General features: G+C 46.8%; 1 protein-coding gene across 1 annotated transcript in view; it reads right to left on the bottom strand.

The window, feature by feature from the left end:
• Positions 1-21,309, bottom strand: part of SCFD2 (sec1 family domain containing 2) — a 1,876,913-nt gene extending 1,855,604 nt beyond the window's left edge. Inside the window, exon 1 of the mRNA XM_086962651.1 lies at positions 20,439-21,309. Within this exon, the coding sequence (XP_086818777.1) occupies positions 20,439-21,201 (763 nt within the window). The 5' untranslated portion in view covers positions 21,202-21,309. The remainder of the gene's footprint in view (positions 1-20,438) is intronic.
• Between the last annotated feature and the right edge of the window lie 363 nt (positions 21,310-21,672).

The following is a 21,672-nucleotide window of genomic DNA, read 5'->3' as shown; positions in this document are numbered from 1 at the left end:
GGGTTTCTTTAGCTTTGAAACTATAATCAAGTTGGGACATATTGTCATTCTCCGTTTATCCCTGACAGTACAATAATGCACACACTCTCACTGGACATACCTCAAATTGTCGGTTTGTTGTTTTTATAATCTTCAATTTTTGTCCTGTTTTTAATAATAATAATGTTTATCCTTGCCGGTTGTTCACAGCCTGGAATTAACAAAGCACTCATGTAATTCTCTCTTGTGTTAGTATCAAAATTACAGCGTTCCCTACTCTGTACGGCATACCCGATGTATTTTGAGTGTCCCTCGTAAGCTGCAACAACGCTGCGTATTAAATCAGCAGGCGGCTACTTTCATTATGGGCCAACAATAGAATCTCCTGTGCACAGAAAATTGTTTTAGAATCTGGGCATTTCGATTAGGCAAAAGAAATTGTCCCATCGTTCCGCGTTAGACCTACTTGATTTCGCGGCGATCCGGTGACTGCTTAGTCAATCTGTGGATGCGGCGGCCATCGTTAGATGGGAATTTTAAACCTACACGCGCGTAGCTGGAACCCGCGCTTTCAGTGGCGGCCATCTTTCAGTGGTTTTTTTTGGGTTCAAGTGTATTCTATTATCTGTGTGCGAGGGTCGTAGTGTTTTAACAAAAGAAGCCTTCATACGAAGATGATTTACAATTCTGGATTCATTATAAATAGAAGGCAAATAGATTTACCAAACACACCGTATTTCGGTCAGTCACTCTCTGACTATCGCGGCCATCTTTAAGTGTGTATCTGAGTGTTGATGTTTTTTCTCTCTGGTTTGATGTGTGTAATTCTGATTAATGTGGTTGTTACAACCTTGATACTTCAGACAACGAATCTAAACCAGTGAGTGCACTATTGAATTTTAATATCAAGTACGCCTCTTTCTGTAACAGAATTTTATCCGGGTCTATTGTTCTTGATTGTTGCAAAACAAACAAGATTGACCACTTAAAATCATTTTCGGTGTGATTGTTTTCTATGACATGTTCGACCATGGGAGCGGTTAAAACTTTATTCTTTAACCATGATTTATGTTGGGTTATGCGTATATTGGCTTGCTGGGTTGTCTTGCCAATATAAATTTTCGAACATGGACAAACAATCACATACACGACATTGCGTGTTTTGCAATTAGAAAAACACAGATGTTTCCACCTCACACTTCCATGTTGGAATTCCTTTCCTTCTATTGTATTACCACATGCCGCACAAGAGCCACATTTGTGATGTCCCTCAATGGGTTTCATCCCCCACTGGGACAATAAGTCACTATTAGGTTTGGGTAAAGCAATGTCTGCCCGCACTATTTGCTGCCCAATGCTTTTATTTTTCGGGTACGCGAAGAGCGGACGTGGAAAAGGGCAGTCCAGATTTTCTAATAGGTGCCAGTTTTTCAGGACCACCTGTCTCAATTTATTAGTATCAGGCCCAAATGTAGTTACGCAGACTAATCTGTCTAATTCAGGTTTTGTTCTAGTCTGCAGAAGGCATTCTCGAGGCGCGCAACGCGCCCTCTTAAATGAATGCTTTAACAATTTATGGGAAAACCCCCTGTCTTTTAATTCCTCGCAGAATGTGTCAGCATGCTTTTCATAATCAGACATCTCCGTACAATTTCTTCTAATACGGAGCAATTGGCCATATGGTAAGTTGGCCTTCAGATTTCTTGGATGGGCACTTTGATGATGCAACATTGTATTTTTGTCAGTCTTTTTTCTATAGAGGGAGGATATTAACCGTCCTTCTGTACAGGTGATTTCGACATCTAGGAACGTCATTTTAGTGTCCCTACATTCCATAGAAAATGTTATATCTTGATGTTTTGCATTAAGCCATGCATGGAACTCCATCAACTCGGTGTGGCTCCCCTGCCACAGGAGCCACACGTCGTCGATGTAGCGTAGCCATTGTTTAATGTGTTCACTATATGGGTTGTTGTTGTCAATGAACCTTCTTTCATATTCCGCCATGTACAGTATAGCCATCTCTGGGGCATAAGGGCATCCCATAGCAGTACCTTTCGTCTGCATGAAAAATTGCTAATTGAAACGGAAATAGTTCTTCCTCAAGGCTATTTCTGCTACTTTTAAAATAAAACTGGTGGGGACTCTGTATGGTCTTTCACGAGCTTCCAGATATAGTTCTATTACCTTCAGTGCCTCATCCTGGGGGATCTGGGTATAGAGGGACGTGACATCCATTGTCACTAGTAATTGCAAAGTTGGATTAAATTCAGTTCCCTCTACTCTTACCAAAATGTCCATGGTGTCTTTTAAGTATTCTGTCGCAAAGCTATGTGGATTAACAACAAGGTCTTAAAGATAATCCTCTTCCCGACAGGAAGCCAATGAAGCTCTCTGAGATATGGGGAAACCTGAGTTCTCAGAGGCAAGCCGAGTATCGTTCAGGCAGCTGCATTTTGGACCACCTGCAGCCTACTGATCAAATATTGAGGTATGCCCAGATACATTGCATTGCCATAGTCAAGTCTATATGTCATCAGTGCTTGAGCTACCAGTTTCCTAGCCAGTTTCCTAGCGGGGAGAGAAAATGGAGGAACGTCCTAAGCATTCACAGTAGTTCAAAATAAGTCCCTACTACTGTATTAACATGTGCTAGAAAGAAAATCCCACCATCAAACTTGATGCCCACATTTTTGGTCGAGCTAGTGTGGTTTAGAAGTGGGGGAGCATCCTTCAGTCAGAAGGACTGCCAAGGGTCCTTCGATCATTAACCAGAGAAAAGTAGCTCTGTTACCCGCCTTACACTTAAACTATGATGAGACAGCCATTGGAAAACCTATGACGGACCAGTTCAGATTTTTTCGCCAGGGAATGTTAAATCCCAGCCCCAGGAGAAAAGCAGCTGGGTGTTGTCAGCACATGAGACTATTTTAGCACTAACGGTCTCAGCCAAGCGTACCAGGGGAGTGAGGTATAGATTGAATAACATAAAATAAGGTGCAACATGTTTTACCTTATCAGGGTGACCACCATTAAATTCTATTGACTTGGTTACACCTTAGGTAATTTTCCCCCTACTGCATCCCTACAATATCAAATACAACCCAGTTCTTCTGGGTGAGCCCGCCCATCATTCTGGGTGAAGAATGCTACACACACTTTTTTGAGTGAGGAACCCTTAAAAATATCAATATGTTGTTTCAAACAGGGCTGCCCAACAGGAATAATTTTCCTACAAGGGTTCCCTTACCCCAGCCTTTGATTGATGAGCACTTTTAATCATACGCAGTTACAATGTTCTTCATACTGTGAGGTGTGCACACATGTGGGTGGGTCGAGGGCGCCTTAGTTGGGATGAACAAGATCCACAACAGAAAACCAGTGCTGCATGTGCTGCTGGGCCATTAAAATGCTCTGCTTCATGTTTTGAAAGATAGCACTCCCAGCTCTCACATTAACTGTGATCCATTACTCTCGGGTGTGCATAGGTGTCAATATCAAACAACCTCTTGCCAGTCTGCGCTAAGCTAGCCCGACTGAAAAGGGATGAAACCCTAAAACCGGTCCTACGATGCTTGTTTCCAGTCCAGGAAGGACCTGGCTTGGCAGTTTGGGCTGGACTGTTACCATGGGGAGCAAGGTCAAGACTGATTTGCATATGACTGAGTTTAAACTGTAATGGCATGGGGAGCAAAAAAACGAAGGATTTAGGCCCAGATCTCTGTACAGGAGTGAATGCTTGAGATTGTTCAGCATTAATTCCATCAATTGTTCTTTTTGCATTTGTCACCCTGAGTGGACAGGTATGCCCAGACGTGGGTCCTGTACTCTACATGCCACTGGAGTCAAGCTAGCCTGGCTGAAAAGGGGTAAAAAACGAAACCGTTCCTAGGATGCTTGTTTCCGATCCAGGGAGGATCTGGCCTGGCAGTTCGGGCTGGGCTGTTCTCATGGAGAGCAGGGTCAAGGCTGACTTGCATATGGCTGGGTTTAAACCGGAATAGCATGGAGAGCAAACACAATGATGGATTTAGGCCCAGATCTTTGTACTGGGGTGAATGTTTGACATTGTTTGACATTCTGTCCATCAACTGTCCTTTTTGCTACTGCCAGTCTGAGCAAGGTTGGTCACTGAAGAGGCAGATACACTAATATTCAGACAAAAGATAAATGGAGAAAAGCAAATGTGTGTGATAATGCAACTGGTAAGAAGACAGAAGTTATGTTAGATTTTGTTGTTTGATGGAAGATAAAAAAGCATCAAGTATACCAATGTCTCTGCATAAATACAAAAAATAACAACTTTTAGGGTAACATACAAAACCAACTGAACTGTTTTTGGTTCTAAGAAAAAAAGTTAGATTTATCTTTGTAAGGATCCAAATGTATGCTACACCACTTACAAGCAGAAGTGTGCAGTGGGAACATACCCCACTAGTTTCGTGGAGCAAAACCGTTGTATGGTAAAGTACACAAGAACCTCTGGAACAAACCAATGTAACCACTGAGTTATCTTACTAAGATATGAACCTGGACCCTGTAGCTTCACACGTAGTACTGTGCTGAAGACATTAACTCTGTGACTCAACTGCAAGACTAGTACCATGTTGCATGTACAAAAAAATACATGTACAAATGTGTGTTTAAGTGTACATGCACATATATATTTATTGTGTGTACATAAACATATTTGTACTTTCTTTTTAATATGTAACTTGTTACTATAGTCTTGCATTTACGAAGCAATATTATGTATTCTGTACAAAGGTGGACACTACGAACTGCAGTTTAATCAAGTCCCTTCCTATACTCTCACAGGACGATTCATAGCCTGCGAGCATGAGGAAGGGGGTTCTGTGCATGGTCAGTGTCTAAAAGGCTTGAAGGGACTGGGTTTCATTAGGGTTCAAAGTGAGGAATCAGAGACTATTAGAGGTGTTTTGAGAGTGAGAGTGAGTGCAAATTGAACAGGGGCAAGCTAGGGTGATCTTCGAGCAGTGTGATGGGCTCTTACAGCAAGTAGAGCCGGCTTAGAGGCTTAGGCATGTCATGGGCTCTAGAAAATGTTACGGTTGGCCTAGGGGACAGCTGATCATGGGAGATAATCAGCCGGGAGAATGGGTGGGTTAATCAGGAACTTCAGAAAGGTAGATTGGTGTCTTTCAGGTCCTATGAAGCAGCGTCGGATTGGTAATGCGGGCACTTGGGCAGTGTCTGAGGGGCCAGTGCCGAATTCCAACTCTGGGCTGCTTGTTGGAGCAGTCTCTGGTGCAGATTTTGGCGGTGTTTCTGTTCTTCGGATACAGCCAGTGGCCCAGTGGGTGTCTGAGTGGCCTTCCTGGAGGCAGATGGGCGCTCATTACCTCACGTTTAGCAACAGGCAGGAGGTGTCACTTTCTTTCTCTCGCAGGGCCGGCCCATTAATGTATACATACCTTGCAGGGCAGGGGCCCTGAGCAGAAGTGGCCTCACTTGTTTTCAGCAACCAGTGTAAACTAATCAGTGCATTTTTTGGTATGTCCTCCCCACCTTTTTTTAAATAAAATTTCGCCGAAGCAGTGTTTTGAGGAACAACAATATGCAAATGTGGGCCACTTTTTTTTTGTGTGCCCGGGCCGATTTTGAATCAAAATCCAACCCAGCTATGAAGGCCAGCAGAGGGTAACTTATGGTGGGGTTAGGGTGGTTGTTTATATTTCTGGGAACCCTGAGTGTCAGACATCTAAGGTTCAACTGGCGGTGACTGAATGCATGGAAAGGATTTCTGAAGATCAGATGCCTGTTTCCAAGAACAGTTTGAAAGCAGTCTAATGGTGTGCCTCCGGCAACACTGGCAGAGTGGCCGATTAATAGCTTTCTGATAGATTTGATCAGATCAATCATGTGTAAAGCGCACTACATTCCCGCGAGGGTCTCAAGGCGCGGGGGGGCGCTACTCATCGAACAGCCAGGTCTTTAGTATCCTCCTGAAGGTCAGCCGGTCTTGGGTCTGTCGTAGGCACAGTGGGAGGGTGCTCCATGTCTTGGCGGCGAGGTGGGAGAAGGATCTCCCGCCGGTGGTTGTTCTTCGGATGCACGGAACGGTGGCGAGTGAGAGGTCGGCGGAGCAGAGCTGGCGGTTGGGGATGTAGAAGGAGAGCCGTCTGCTGAGGTAGGCTGGGGCGGTCTTGTGGAGTCCTTTCTGTGCATGGATGAAGAGCTAAAGGATATCATTTTGTTGACGGGGAGCCGGTGCAGGTTTCTCAAGTGGGGGGTGAGGTGGCCGTGTCGTGGTACGTCGAGGATCAGTCGTGCCGAGGCGTTTTAGATGCGTTGTAGTCGTTTGATGAGCTTGGTCGGGGCTCCCGCGTAGAGGGCGTTTCCGTAATAGAGTATGCTGCTGACGAGGGCCTGGGTGACGTCTCTTGTATCTGTGGGGATACATCTGTAGATCTTGCGGAGCATGCGGAGGGTGTTGGAGCAGGAGGAGGAGACGGCGTTGATTTGATTGGTCATTGAGAGTGATGAGTAGAGGATGTTTCCCAGGTTGCGTGCGTGGTCGGTGGGTGTCGGGGCTGCCCCCAGTGCCGTCGGCCACCAGGAGTCATCCCAGGCTGAAGGGTTGGAGCTGAGGAAGAGGACCTCAGTCTTGTCAGAGTTCAGCTTCAGACGGCTGATCTTCATCCAGTCGGCGACGACCTTCATTCCTTCGTGGAGGTTGGCTTTGGCGGTGATGGGGTCCTTGGTGAGGGAGAGGATCAGTTGAGTGTCGTCGACGTAGGAGATTATGTTGAGGTTGTCCTGTCGGGCGACATGTGCGAGCTGGGCCATGTAAATGTTGAACAGTGTCGGGCTGAGGGATGATCCCTGGGGTACATTGGCATTGTTAGAGTTGGATGCTGGTCTATGATAAACAGATGACAATTTGAAAGGACAGACTTTTCCCCCCCATAATGTCTTTACTAACATTTTCCTAAAAAGGAATCATTCGATACAAAGCACACCAGTCCGGAAGCCGGAACATTAACAAAATGCAGTAAAAATACAGTGGCACATCCCTTTGCTATGGACTTCAATTTCAACATCATAATTTTGTCCATCTTTGGTGCGAAATGGGGGGGGGGGGACAAAGGTCAAATGGAACAAGGGGATGGGACAAAGGGACCAGGAGGAGGGACGCGCCCAAGATCTTGAAGGCAAACAAAATTCGCAAATCCTAAAAAACAGGGAGAGGTCGGGGAATGGGTTGGCACACACTCATTTCCCTGACATCCATTCATATCATCCACGGCCCTCATCTCGTCCACATTCAGTTGGGGGGAGGGGAGGGGGGGAGGAGGAGTGACTCAATGATATTAAGGCTAATCCACGGCTGGCCTGTAGGGGGGACAGCGCTGCGGGTTAGGGGTGACTCTGGGACTCCCCATCTAAGCCCGCATCTCCAAGTCTCTTTCCGCATGTTCTTCTATGCGGACCTTCCTAAAGAGAACAGACTTATGCAACAAGAGGGCCCACAAAGGGACTCGAGAGGGTATGTTGAGAGTTCTCATAACGGAATGCCTAAAAGCAGGCTTCTGCCCCCACACCTGCCTCTGCTGCCCCTTCTATACTTATTCTGCGTGTGAGGTAGGAGAGTAGGTTTGCTTTGCTGCTGTCCACGCTGTACTTGTTGAATGGGAAGGGAAGCTTCCACTGCTAATGCATCTGCAGTACGTGTTCTATGTTTGGGGAGAAAGCATGCACCCCTGCTTCCTTTTAAATATCTGTTTTTTGTGTGTTAGGGAAATCTGAACTGCTCCTTACCGAGCCTTTTCGGTGTGCGAGATACGCGTGCAATACCACTGCAGATTATTGTAGGAGAGTAGGGTCTGCTATCCTATGGTCACCCCAAATTTTTGCTTTTTGCTTCACTGGTTTATGACTTAATGTGGCTGTGGGCCTGCTAATCAGACCCACAGCCTGCTGTTCTCTCTCTAAATTACAGCCAATGCACTCTAGGTGCATTACGAATTGGAACTAGTTCACCTTGTTGGCCCCTGTAACAGTGTACCCTAGGTACCCAGGGCATAGGTGCATCCAAGGCCTGCCAGGGGCTGCAGCATGTATTGTGCCACCCCTGGCCTGGCCTCCATATTTGACACAACTGGCTGATCACTCAGCTGGGGTAAGTTGGTGTAATCACCTCTTACTTAGATATAGTATCCCTATATCTAACCCTAAACTGGACACATATGTTCCTATCAGCCACTCCTATGGAAGGCCTCATCAATCCTGGAGGCTGAGTGCTTGGAATTATGTGAGAAGGTGCTCTAGCATGAGCTGAGCCTGTCTGCAGCTGTCGGGAACCACTCCCTTAGTTGCCATACCATATACTCTTAAGTGCATTATAATCCTCGCGGTTATTTGCTAACTTTGGTTTGGCTTTATCAAAACATGTCGAGTAAGGTGTCATACGATTTGGAATACTATCCCCTCGACAGTTCTGTCGACGGGGATAGCATTCCACCCTTCTAGAGGGACATGACATGTGTGTAGCCTTAACCCCGGTTAAAGTTAACCAGAGCCTCAGCATCACAAAATGGATGCTGCCACCAAAGACACAAGTCTGACCTCCTGCTGCTGGGAGTCCTTCCAGCGAGGGAGGCTTGGACAAAGGATTTCCTGCCTTGTGAGGTGCGAGCACCACCCCAGACAGGATTTTGTGTATTGGGTAGGACAGGGCTGAATAGATTGAGACATGCCCGGGGCACACAAGGTGTCCCTGTGCATAAGCCAGTCCAAACCGGTCCTGGGACTTTCCAGACAAGGGCCTGGCGAGGAGCTGGACAAAGGAAAGGGGGTGTAACCGCCCCCCTTCCTGGTCCCACCCAGAGGAGGGACCTAGTAGGTGATCCACCCCTCAGATTGGGAATAAGAGTGGGAGCAGTGCCATTGCACAGCAGATCAACCTGAAATCAACTTTAAACGAAGAAGACGACTGGACTTCGACATTCTGCTGCACAGAAGACTGAAGAGAATCTCCCTTGTGGCCTAGGAGTGGCCACCCTGTGAACACAGGCACCAACCAGCAACTCGACGTCTGCTTTGCCGCTGCCTCCCGCCGGAGCCCGAGCCCAGAGCCTGACAAGACCCAGACTCCCAGACCTCTCACCGCCCGACCCACAGTCCCTGCGAAGAAGGGACCCGAGGCACCGAGTGACGTGGGACCGGACCTCTTGGAAGACACCCGAAAAGCTGACTGCGCAGCATCAGAGGCATCCTCGACGTTGTGCTTTGGGGACTGAGAGCCCCCACCACCGAGCAGCCCTTGCACCGAAGAAGAGCCCTCCAGCATCTCCACGATCTGCGTGGGGCCCTTTTGCATTGTGCCACTCGACGCGCCATCCCGGCCACTAGCCACGTGGTCAGCGGCCATCTTGGCGACGAAACCGAAGAACTACACTGCGGGTCTGGTTGCTCCAGACTTGCCCTAGCTCCTGTAAAAGGGAGCACCCGCTCTGACCTTGCTGGTCCGAGTGATAAGCCTTTTTCGATTCCTGCGTGGCTTGCATTAGCCAAGGCCTGTTTGCTCCGATCAAGTTGCCGACACCGCCAACAGCGAGAAGCCTACGTGGGACAGCTCGTGACCGACTCCTGGACGTCCTCGACCCCCCGGTGTCCACGTGGCTGCAGAGAGAAGCTACACCTCAACGCCTGTTTGCACCCGACATCGCCTGGTTCCAGTCTGGTTCCACGGTAGTCACTGGCTAGTGACTTTGAACATTGTCCCCTCTGCTTTCAGGTCTTCACAACTTCAGATCCACCCTTGGATCCACCGGAACTCTTCCCATCGAGCCGCCTGCAGCATCTTCAGCTCCATCGACCTGCGTGACGAAACCCGACACTACTTCGACCCTATGCACCCGCTTCCTGTGGGTGAGGTAACACAGCAACGCTGGTGTTCCCACACTGGTACACACCTCTAGGGCCTGTGTCTTAAGTTTCAGCTTTCTAGGTCACTCGGAAGGTTCCGAACTAACTAACTTTGTAACTTTTACGCACCATAGATTTAACATTGGTGAGTGCGTGCACTTTAAACACTGCACCCGAGACCCACAGGCCTTTCCTGACTTAGTCACTGCTAGTCCCGATCAGCTCCAGCGATTCCCAAGGCCCTAGGCCTGTTTCCTCTCCGATTGGTATCTCTTATACCACTTTCTTAGTATATGGTTTAGGTGGCCCCTAGGGCTCATGCATATTGTGCAACTTTTGTGTATTTTAAACTGTGTTTTGTTTAACGCTTGTGCTTCTGTGCTCATAAAGAGTTCAGGGGATATTTGTAGTTAATAAATATTACCTACTGGCTATCGCCAGTAGGTATATATAGTTAGAATTTTTTCCCTATGGGACTTTTGAAAATTCTATGTCTAATAACTTTGGCGTTTGTGGACGGAATCGGCTGAAATTTTCAGGAAAATGGCACATTTTGTTTCTGAGCAGCCCCTGAAAATTTGGTGGGGTTTCGTCAAGGGGGGGCTGAGAAAAAAGGGGGGTCCCAAAACGCGTTTTTCCCATGTTAATTTCCATAGGGCGGTTGGACTCACTTTTAGCTCGAACGGCTGAATGGATTTGCACGAAACTTGGCAAAATTGTAGGGACTGTTAGCCCGATGTGCCTTTGCTAGGTCTCAATATATGTGCTCCAGTAGTTTTTGAGAAATTAACGTTCAAACCAAGATATATATCTGTAACAGCGCTCTGGGCAGCGATCCGGTCCGCTTACTTTTCGCTTATCGGAACTTTGCGCGCAGAAAGCTGATTGGCTCTCCGGTGTCTGTCAACATTCTAAACAGTCCGGAGCGGACGCCATCTTGTCTCTCGGTAGGATCGAGAGAGAAGAAGAGGTGGAAAACGAAGGGGGAATTTAATGAAAGGGGGCAAGGTATCCCCCTCTTGACCCCCTAGGAATGTTGTTGGGGTTATTAAAGGGTCCCGTGGGGAAAATAAAAAAAAAATGATTTTTCACGGTAGAAGCGCGGCCGCGAACTGGTAGCGAAACGGGAATTCGCCATTTTGTGCTTCGTAAATTAAATTACTAGTTATAAGTGGGTGCGGGAGACGTATCCTAATCCCCTATGTTTCCTGAGGGTGGGTGAGGAGGCTGATATATGTTGATACATCTCTTCCAGCGGCTGTGCGTGAGCTTTTTTTTTTTTTTTGCTGCGTGACAGTCCGGAGCGGCCGCCATCTTGTCTCTCGGTAGGATCGAGAGAGAAGAAAAGGTGAAAAACTAAGGGGGAATTTAATGAAAGGGGGCAAGGTATCCCCTTCTTGACCCCCTAGGAATGTTGTTGGGGTTATTAAAGGGTCCCGTGGGGAAAATAAAAAAAAAATGATTTTTCACGGTAGAAGCGCTTCACGGGCCGCGAACTGGGCCGCAAACTGGTAGCGAAACGGGAATTCGCCATTTTGTGCTTCGTTAATTAAAGTACTAGGTATAAGGGGGTGCGGGAGACATATCCTAATCCCCTATGTTTCCTGAGGGTGGCTGAGGAGGCAGATATATGTTGATACATCTCTTCCAGCGGCTGCGCCATCTTGCCTTTTTTCGAATGCCACAATTTTGTCGTGCACGGCAGCCATTTTAGATGCCAGGCTGGTTCCAGGCTATCACCTAACCCTGCGGATGTAGTTTATGGCCCCAGCTGTAGAGAATTCAGACATGCCAATCCTCCTGATTCAGGCGTGTGAGTACTGATTTCAGTGCTAGTCTCCCGCCTCCCGATTTCTGCAAGCAAAAACCCGGGGGCATATTACGAACAACTAGCGATAATTTTTGTCTCTAACTTGTTTAGAGACAAAAATTATCGCCGCACATCGGCGATTTTTATCGCAGATAAACCTTGCTATTATCGCAGAAAAGTCAGCGATATTCATGTATTATCGACCTAATGCTCTTAGCCATGTTATCCACCTCCCATTGGATAACATGGCTAAGAACTGCTCAGGGCAGGTGTTAGATTTTGGAGATATTCGCGCTTAGCGCGAATATCTCCAAAAGTTGGTAATAGAAGGTAGCGATGTTAGGGACTGTTTCCAGTCGCTAACATCTTGGCACGCCACTTTGCATGTCATTAGTGATAAGTATCACTGACATGCAAAGCGGGGCCCAAGATGGTCGCTATCTCCTTTTAGCTGTCACTAACTGGTGTTAGCGACAGCTTGATAATAGGGAAATAATTTTATCTCCGCTTTCATGGTTTTTAAAGCCAAAAAAGCGGAGATAAACCCCCTTGATAATATGCCCCACGATTCCTTGGGGGTTTCAGCTGACAGGGCTTGGTATTGTGTTACATGGTAATTTTTCCATGAAACGTCAGAGGGTCGATGCAGGGGTTCTAGAAGAGGTGATAAACCATTTAAGCCTCATGAACAAGCGCATGGTCTTTTAAAGATTTGTGAAGTACTCGGGGCGGCGGTGTGTGTGTGCCCTCTTTCAGGAGCGGGCGGGGGGGCACTGCCAGCAACTTGCCAGGTCAGGTAGTGTTCAACACGTGCATCACCCTTTCTCTGCCTGCTATTGCGCTCCATGCTTCGGAAAGGTAAGAAAAAGAACGTGCATTTGAGTTTGAAATGTCCGATCCTGCAGCAGCACACTTCCAAAGCCCACACATGACAATAACCCGATTCAAGGCCCCATTCACCCGTTTTTAAAAAAATAGATAACACTCCAACAAAGTAAGGTTATAAAACTTTATTAACTACTAACTTTAACAAACGGAACAAAAACTAAAAACATTTAAACATTTCTCAACACAAAAAGCAACAATGGTTAGAAGCGGTCTTTTGTGCGAATAGTCCCAAGGCAGCACAACGTGCAGAGTTCTGGACGGCACCCAGGTGATGTCGCCTGGGTGCCGCACTGGTTTAGGGATCCTACAATGCAGCACAGAAAAACAGCGTGGGGCGTCCCGGGTGGTGCGGGGGGAGGCCTCGTCAGTAGCGGTCTGTGTCCAGTGTCACATGGCTGACACAACATGTACGACAGGCACCCAGGTGATGTCCAGTAAACTGCCGCACTGGTTTTGGTATCCTACAATGCTGCTCCGAAAATTGGCGTGCGGCGGCTCGGGGGGGGGCGTGGGGGAGCCGGCGTGAACGGGCCTCCCCAGGTGGCGGCCATCTAGCTGAGTTGCGCTCGCTCTTGCGGCCACAGCGTCTCGCTCACCATGTTGTTGAGTTGCTCCCACTCTTGCAGTGCAGCGATAGGCGGCTGCCACATGGCTCTTAAAATGGCGGACAGCTCCTCGGTTTTAGGCCTGGTCCACTGAAATGGCCCTGGGACACTTTGGAACTCGGACGCTTGCCTGCTAGGGCTTGGGCTCCATTCTCGAAAAGCGTCCGCTCAGCCGTGAAGATTGTATAAAAGTCTTGGGGGCCCCCGACTCCCGCAGGCTTCCGGTGGGGAGCGGCTGCCATGATTGCTCGCGGAATGACCACGACGGAGCCACGAGATGGTGGTGCTCTCATGCTGACGCCAGCTTCAGTCTGAATGATTCAGAAACAAGGTGGGGCTTTCATCGTTTGGGAAAAAAAAATGTTCTAAACCAATGAAAAGTGTTATTTTTAGGTCATATGACCAAGCCTTCCATCTTTAGGAAACCAAAAGTAAAATGAACCAATGAAAAGTTTTATAAACAAGTCACATGACCTGTTATGCGACATAGGGCTACAAAAAGCGTAGAAAATCCGTTGGCACGTGAGGCGGCGTCAGTAGCGGACCGATGTGCGAATAGGCCGAAGGCAGCACAACGGGCCGAGATCCGGATGGTACCGAGGTGGTGTCCAGCAAATTGCCGCACTGGTGTGGCCATCCTACAATGCTGCGCCGAAAGACGGCGTGTCCAGCTGAATTGCGGTCACTGTTGCGGTACAGTGACTCGAACGCGCCGAGATCCGGATGGCACCGAGGTGGTGTCCAGCAAATTGCCGCACTGGTGTGGCCATCCTACAATGCTGCGCCGAAAGACGGCGTGTGCAGCTGAATTGCGGTCACTGTTGCGGTACAGTGACTCGAACGCGCCGAGATCCGGATGGCGCCGAGGTGGTGTCCAGCAAATTGCCGTACTGGTGTGGCCATCCTACAATGCTGCGCCGAAAGACGGCGTGTTCAGCTGAGTTCCGGTCACTCTTCCGGCACAGTGACTCGAACGCGCTGAGATCCGGATGGCACCGAGGTGGTGTCCAGTAAGTGGCTGCACTGGTGTGGCCATCCTACAATGCTGCGCCGAAAGTCGGCGTGGGGTGCCCCGTTGGCTTATGAGGTGATGTCAGTAGTGGACTGATGTGTGAATAGGTCGGAACCAGCACAAGGCGCCAAGATCCGAATGGCAAGTCCTGGATGTTGAGTGCCTCAGTTGAGATTTCTGAGCAGTGCTTGTAGGACTGTCTGAAGCTTATTTGCACCTGCTGCAGCTTCACTAGGTCCGGCGGAACTTTTTGCCTTTTCCTTTCTGCTTCTTTTCCTACAATGCGTTTCATCTGAAGACACGACCAGGTCCCTGAATGTGTGCAGGGGGACGCTATTGATTGAATGAACGCGCCGAGATCTGGATGGCACCGAGGTGGTGTCCAGCAAATTGCCGCACTGGTGTGGCCATCCTACAATGCTGCGCCGAAAGTCGGCGTGGGGTGCCCCGTTGGCTTATGAGGTGATGTCAGTAGTGGACTGATGTGTGAATAGGTCGGAACCAGCACAAGGCGCCAAGATCCGAATGGCAAGTCCTGGATGTTGAGTGCCTCAGTTGAGAGTTCTGAGCAGTGCTTGTAAGACTATCTGAAGTTTATTATAAGAATCAGAGTAAGTTGAAGACTGTCTGAAGCTTATTTGCACCTGCTGCAGCTTCACTAGGTCCGGCGGAACTTTTTTCCTTTTCCTTTCTGCTTCTTTTCCTACAATGCGTTTCATCTGAAGACACGACCAGGTCCCTGAATGTGTGCAGGGGGACGCTATTGATTGAATGAAAATGGCGGCTTGACACAAAGCTGACTCAAGCGTTACTGTTGGTGCTATACAGACAAAAATTGGTTTTCAGTTTGTACATTCTTCAGGTTTTTTTTTCCCATCCAAGTCTGATTGAGAGTTTGTAGAAAAATGGCTTCAGATTTTCCACATACTACTCTTCAACATTTTTCCTAAATGTAACAATGTGAAACTCACTAGGAGAACGGCTGTTTCTGTTTCCTTTCAAAATGCTGCCACCAATATTTTCTGAATGGAAGACACCATCTTGTAGCATAAAGGGCCGAAAGGGGTTCTGGTCTGGCCGATGGTTGGTGGAGACATTTTGACTATATCTTGGACCTGCCCGGCCTCGCCCAAAATGGCGCCGGTATAAATGGGACTCGTAACTCTTTGCCCGCAAATGTATATCTAGAAAATGTTATTGTAAGTGGCCCTGTCGTATTTTAATTACAAAATGTACGTCCACCGATTCCGCAACTGTTAGACACCTTTGTTCTTGTCACCTAATGGCCCGCTCGTTACGTTCTTCTACAGTGTAAATGTCTCCTCATCATATACGATTTCAGTTTGCTCCGTGGCCGGCCCACGTGGTTGTAGGCCCGTATTTGTATACTGACATTTTTACAATAAAGGTTTTTAAAACAAAACACGGTAGTAGTATTTTCATTTGTAAAGTTTTTACTTTTAGTGACTGTTTTCGAATCAGTAAAAGGCAAGTGAAATAAAGCAGTCCAATTACATGACGGATAAAAGGTATAATATGTAGGAACGCAGTAAAGATAAATGGTCAAGGGCAGTTGTGTTTTTCATGTCTGCAACATAAAGTGATCGATAAGAATCTGATAATCAGGCGTATCGGCGACTAAGACAGCAGGCCGAATCTCTTTTACTCAACGGCTCCGTCATGGAAGGAAGAAACGCCCTTTTTCTCGAAAAAGGAATATATTTTACTTGCAAGACAGTTGTAAATTTTCCGGGAAAGTACATTAGCCTGGAATATTATAACATATGTTTGAAAAAAAAATATTGTTCGAAAATAATAAAAAGCGTAATTTTTAGGTCGTATGACCAAGCTTTTCATCATTAAATTAACAAAAGTAAAATGAACCAATGAAAAGTTTTATTAACAAGTCACATGACCTGTTATGCTTACGTTACGCGCTGCGCGCCGCGCCTCGGATCACTTCCGGGTGCGCTAACGCGGCGTGTCATAAAACGCATTACGCGACAACGTAGGTCAAGAATATAGTCTAAATGTCTCCACCAACCAGCGTTCAGAACACAACCCCTTTCAGCAGTCCAAAAAGTTCTGTTAAATGACAACAGAGGGGACAGGCAACAAGAACCATCAGTCAAAGAGGGGAGGGCAAGTTCTTCTCTTCCGGGTCATGTTGGGGCGCTACCGGAACTGATCGAATTGGTAGTCTACAGTGTTTCTGGATGTTTCAGACTAAAGCTGGCGTCAGCATGAGACCACTACCATCTCGTAGCTCCGTCGTGGCCATTCCACGAGCAATCATGGCAGCCGCTCCCCACCAGAAGCCTGCGGGAGTCGGAGGCCCCCAAGACTTTTGTAGAATCTTCACGGCTGAGGGGACGCTTTTCGAGAATGGGACCCAAGCCCTAGCAGACAAGCGTCCGAGTTCTAAGGTGTCCCAGGGCCATTTTAGTGGACCAGGCCCAAAACCGAAGAGCCGGCCGCCATTTTGAGAGTCCTGTGGCAGCCGCCTATCGCTGCACCGCAAGAGCGGGCGCATCTCAACTACATGGTGAGCGAGACGCTGTAGTCGCAAGAGCGGGCGGTAAACAGCTGAATGGCGGAAGAGGCACAGTGTAGCAAAAGCGGGCGGAATGGCAACTAAAACGATAAAGGGGCGCCCCACTACAGCTTGTCTTCAGGTCAAACGGATTGTGGGACAAGGTCCAGAATTGAAGAGTCATCAAAAGGCAAAAAGTTCCGCCGGACCCCGGGAGCCGGCCGCCTATGTCGGGGGCGATCTCAGGCTACACCAGTGCTATAAGACTTGGGGAGGGTGTCGGAGCCAAGCGTCTTCTCCGAGTCCATGGCCATCACACCGCCCCTCAGGGGCCTCCGTCAAGCTGTTTAGGAAGGTAACATATCACATTGTTTTCTAATGCAGTCAGGTCCACAAACGACACTCACTTATTTTGAGAATAGTGAAGCTGCAGTAGGTGGAAATAAGCTTCAGATAGTGTTACAAGCACTGCTCAGAACTCTTAACTATGGCACCCAACATCCAGAACTTATGCTATTTGAGAATGGTAGTGACATCGAAGCATCTCAGGGACCAAAACCATTAACGTACTTTCACGTATGAAAATCTTACTTGGGGAGGGGGCAGGAGCGAAGCGCCCCCTCCCAGTCAGCGCCACCACACCGTATGTTGAAAATCTGAAGCCATCGTTCTACAAAGTCAACCAAACTTGGATTGAAAAATCTAGAAAAATGTACAAACTGAAAACCAGTTTTGGTCTGCATAGCATCAGTAACAACGCTTGAGTCAGCTTTGTGTCAAGCCGCCATTTTGATTCAACAAAGCACAGGCATTGAAAAAGGCTGAAATTCAGAACTCTAAACTATGGCACCCAACATCCAGGAGCTTGCTATCTGGATCTTGGAGCCTTGTGCTGTTTTCGATCTATTCACACATCGGTCCACTACTGACATCATCTTATAAACCAACGTTATGTAAATAGTTTTTTAATAAAATGTTTTACCCTGTTTCTTTGCTGGTGTGTTGTCTATATTTTTAATATTTGCATAGGGTTTGTCGTTATTTTGTGCGGGATGGGTGATGGAGCCGAGCTGTCTTGCAGCCCTCATGGTGTGGAGCTCAGTTCATCTCACTATTTTCGTATTTCTCAAGAAGGGTTGTTCCTAATATTTCTATTTTAGCGAGGTCAAAAAGAGATCCAATTAGTGGCCTACTGATTTTGCTCGATTACTTTTATTTTTTTACACGATTTTTCACTATCTGCAAAGACTAAACAGAGTATTGCGACTTTGTGCTTGTTTGTAAATAGAGAATGATCCAAAGAGAACCAATTCTAAAACGGTAAATGCTTGGACAACAATCAATCAAATGGAGAGACAAGGAGGCACGACGGATTACAACGGGGGTAAAGGCCTGCGTTAACTACCCTTCAGTATCTGCAAAGAGAGAGTACTACTAAGGCAAAAGAGGGGAGGGGGGGGGGGGTGCAGCGTTCAAAGCACATCAGCGTGCATAAATACGAAAATGTTTTTATCTATCACGTACTTGACATTTTAAAGCTTTTCATATTTGCTATTAAAAAACCAATGAAATTCACAGAAAAAACCATAGGTTATAGTGGATATATAGTTAGGAATTTGCATTTACAAAACCTTGAAAATTCAATGAAAAAACCATAGGTTATAGGCCATATATAGTTAGGAATTAGCATTTACAAAACCTTATTTTACTCGCATAAAACCATTGAAATTCCATATATAGTTAGAAGCGCTAACTATATATCGCGCACCCGCAATCCACTGCTGATGATGTCACATATTACATCATTCATGACATGGTCAGTGACATCACTGATGACATCACTGATGACATCTCAAATGACATCACTGATGACAACTCAAATGAGATCAATGATGACATCTCAAATGACATCACTAATGACATCACTGATGACAACTCAAATGACATCACTGATGACATCTCATTTGTCATCACTGATCACATCACTCATGTGATAATACAATGAACCTCTTCAGACTCTAATATAACCTTACATACACTCAGTATAAACAGACACTCACAGACTGTCAGTCATCCATGGAGTTACTCACACACCTAGTCAGTCATGCAAAGAATCAATCACACCTCCATTTCCTCAACTATACAGTTATACACATCTTACTTATTCAAACATATAATAACACATATTTACTCTCTTATATAATCCCTGATACAAGCTCACAGTGATCGATACAGCCACTCACACATTCACTGGCTCTTATGTTCAGTTATTTATATATCTCAACTCTCACATGTATTGTGTTTTACATACGTACTTACTTGCTCATGTAGCAATGAGAAATCCATTCACTCACCAAAACACCCATGCATAGTCAACCGCCCATATAGCTGTTTCCACATGCACTCTTGAACTCATACTCCTAGTGAATCAACTGCTTACACATCTATGTACAGAGTCACGCACCTCCCAGCCACCCACACACACACTCAGCCTCCCATTCAAATACTTGGGCAACCAATCAATAACCCATATGGCCACTCTTATAGCTACTGATCAACACATGCAGCAGCTTACACAACAACAAACATACTGATGCACAAATTAAGACAGTTTAGTCACTAACCCATGCACTCAGTGAGACACATTTAATCACTCACTCATACAGTCAGTCATGCACCTACTAAATTCTTCATCCAGACACTTATACATCCACTCATTCTTCAATATGTGAAACATATTTAAACTTTACAGACACATACAATCATTTGAGTTGTCATCAGTGATGTCATTTGAGATGTCATCAGTGATGTCATCAGTGATGTCACTGACCATGTCATGAATGATGTAATATGTGACATCATCAGCAGTGGATTGCGGGTGCGCGATATATAGTTAGCGCTTCTAACTATATATGGAATTTCAATGGTTTTATGCGAGTAAAATAAGGTTTTGTAAATGCTAATTCCTAACTATATATGGCCTATAACCTATGGTTTTTTCATTGAATATATATATATTTTGAATATATATCTGTGTGGTGTCCTTTCATTTGGTATTCAAGGTAATTGTGTATGGTAATACAGCTGGCTTCACATGCCTTTCAGAGTTTAGCCTAAGACTGCTTTGTCCACGTTACCACTAGGATAACTGGTCTATAAGGTTGACTTACAACCAATCATCATAAGTGTTGCTTGGCATGGTACAGGGTACAAGTGAGCATCATATACCAGGCCAACTTCTCACAATTATGCTCTGTAAACAGTTGGACTCACTTCACATTTAATACATAGTGGGCTGGGGTGTAGCACTTTATATCATATTTCTTCTGCTATCTTTGAGGTTAGACCTACATCAACACCAACACGCCCCGTTGGCAATATCCGCTATTAAATATTGTAACTGGTTATAAGACTAGAGTAGGGGGCCTAGGCAATTACGTTTATTGTACTCAAGTGTGTCTAGACGTAAACAACTGTTTTGACTAATGTTTTAGTTTCTCTTCTTATCTATGGTGCCACTGCCAGTATTCACATTGTCTCTCTGAATATACGGGCAACTGATATCGTAGAACCGTAAACACATTACACAATAAGTAATTAGACAAATCGCTTATCTAGGTGTAAAGCACAGAAAAGAGTATCAAGTAGAAACGCGTGACATTTTATGGCGTAGGAGTTATGGAGCGCGGTATTACAATACACTAGATTATGTTTCTTTACCTGTCAAGTCCAAGCTTCGATCGATCAGCAACAAGGAGCATCTGTGTGGCGCAGTCTTCCTCCTATTCTTGCCCTGCGGGTCTCCAGCCAGTTCCCCGGCTACGAGCCGGCTGACTGCGCCCATAGCGAAGCACTCCTCACGAACCCCCAGTTCCTCCAAGAGGCTGGCCATTTCACGGGCCAGGCCACGTATCTGTGCTTGCAGAGCAGCCGGCAACTCAGTCTCTGCTGCCGGGGGCAGCGGTCTCTTTCTGTCGGCCCGGGGTCGGCCGGACAGGCGCTGAAAATCCGCGGGGAGCGGTGGGAAGAGAGTGGCTAGAGCAGGGGCGAGAATCAAGTAGGGAGCCAGAGGGGCCCAGGACAGAGGCACGTGCCTCACCTCAACCACGCCGGTGTCATCTCCCATCCATCTGCGGATCTGTTCCTCCAGGCGCGCTCTCTCCTCGGGGGAAGCTGGGGAGACGAGGAGCACATGGCAATGCTGGAAGCAGCTGCCCAGCACAAGATCCCGCAGCGCGTCCAGTCCGGAGCCCCGAGGCGGTCCGTCCAGGACTAGCACAGCTCTGGATTGTCCAGGGTCTCCCACCGGTCCGGTGAGCCCGCGAACGGCGAGTGCACCTGCCCGCAGCAGAGCCCCGACGTCTCCGACGCTCCAGTGCAGGCTCTCGGCGCTTGCAGTGTCCAGAAACACTAAGGAGCCCCGGAAACAGGGCAGCACGCGCTCCCATGCCTGGGCAGGGGCAGAGGTGAGGGGTGAGGACATTGCCAAGTATACTGAGAGAGGCGACAATCAAAAGTCCAGGTGACAGCAAAAACAGACGTGTAAAACTACATTCGTCGCAGTCCGATGACGTCACTGTCGCTCTTTTGTCTCTTTGTACAAGACCAACTTTTCTTAAAAACAAGTTCAAAAGTCCTACGGACAGTGAAGGGGGCGTACCTTAAAAACAAGCATTTGCAATGCAATGGGTCTCGCATTAGGAAAGTTTGAGCTATTGGTCTTGTAAATGACAATTTTTGTATTTATGTATGGTTTTTGAAATTAGCTGAATTAATAGCTTTGTCATTTACAATGCCAATAGTTATAACTTTCGCAAATGTGACACCTATAGCATTTGTAATGCAACATGTTTTGTATTTACGGGATTTAGATGTATTGATATTACAAATAACAATGGCTTTTAATTTTTTTAAACAATTAATACTTAAATAAAAGTGATTGTAATTTATAATG

This window comes from Lissotriton vulgaris, chromosome 3_1, assembly GCF_964263255.1.
Source record: "Lissotriton vulgaris chromosome 3_1, aLisVul1.2, whole genome shotgun sequence".
Lineage (NCBI taxonomy): Eukaryota > Metazoa > Chordata > Amphibia > Caudata > Salamandridae > Lissotriton > Lissotriton vulgaris.
Note: the sequence above shows the minus strand (reverse complement) of the source record. Positions and strands in the feature narration are given on the sequence as shown.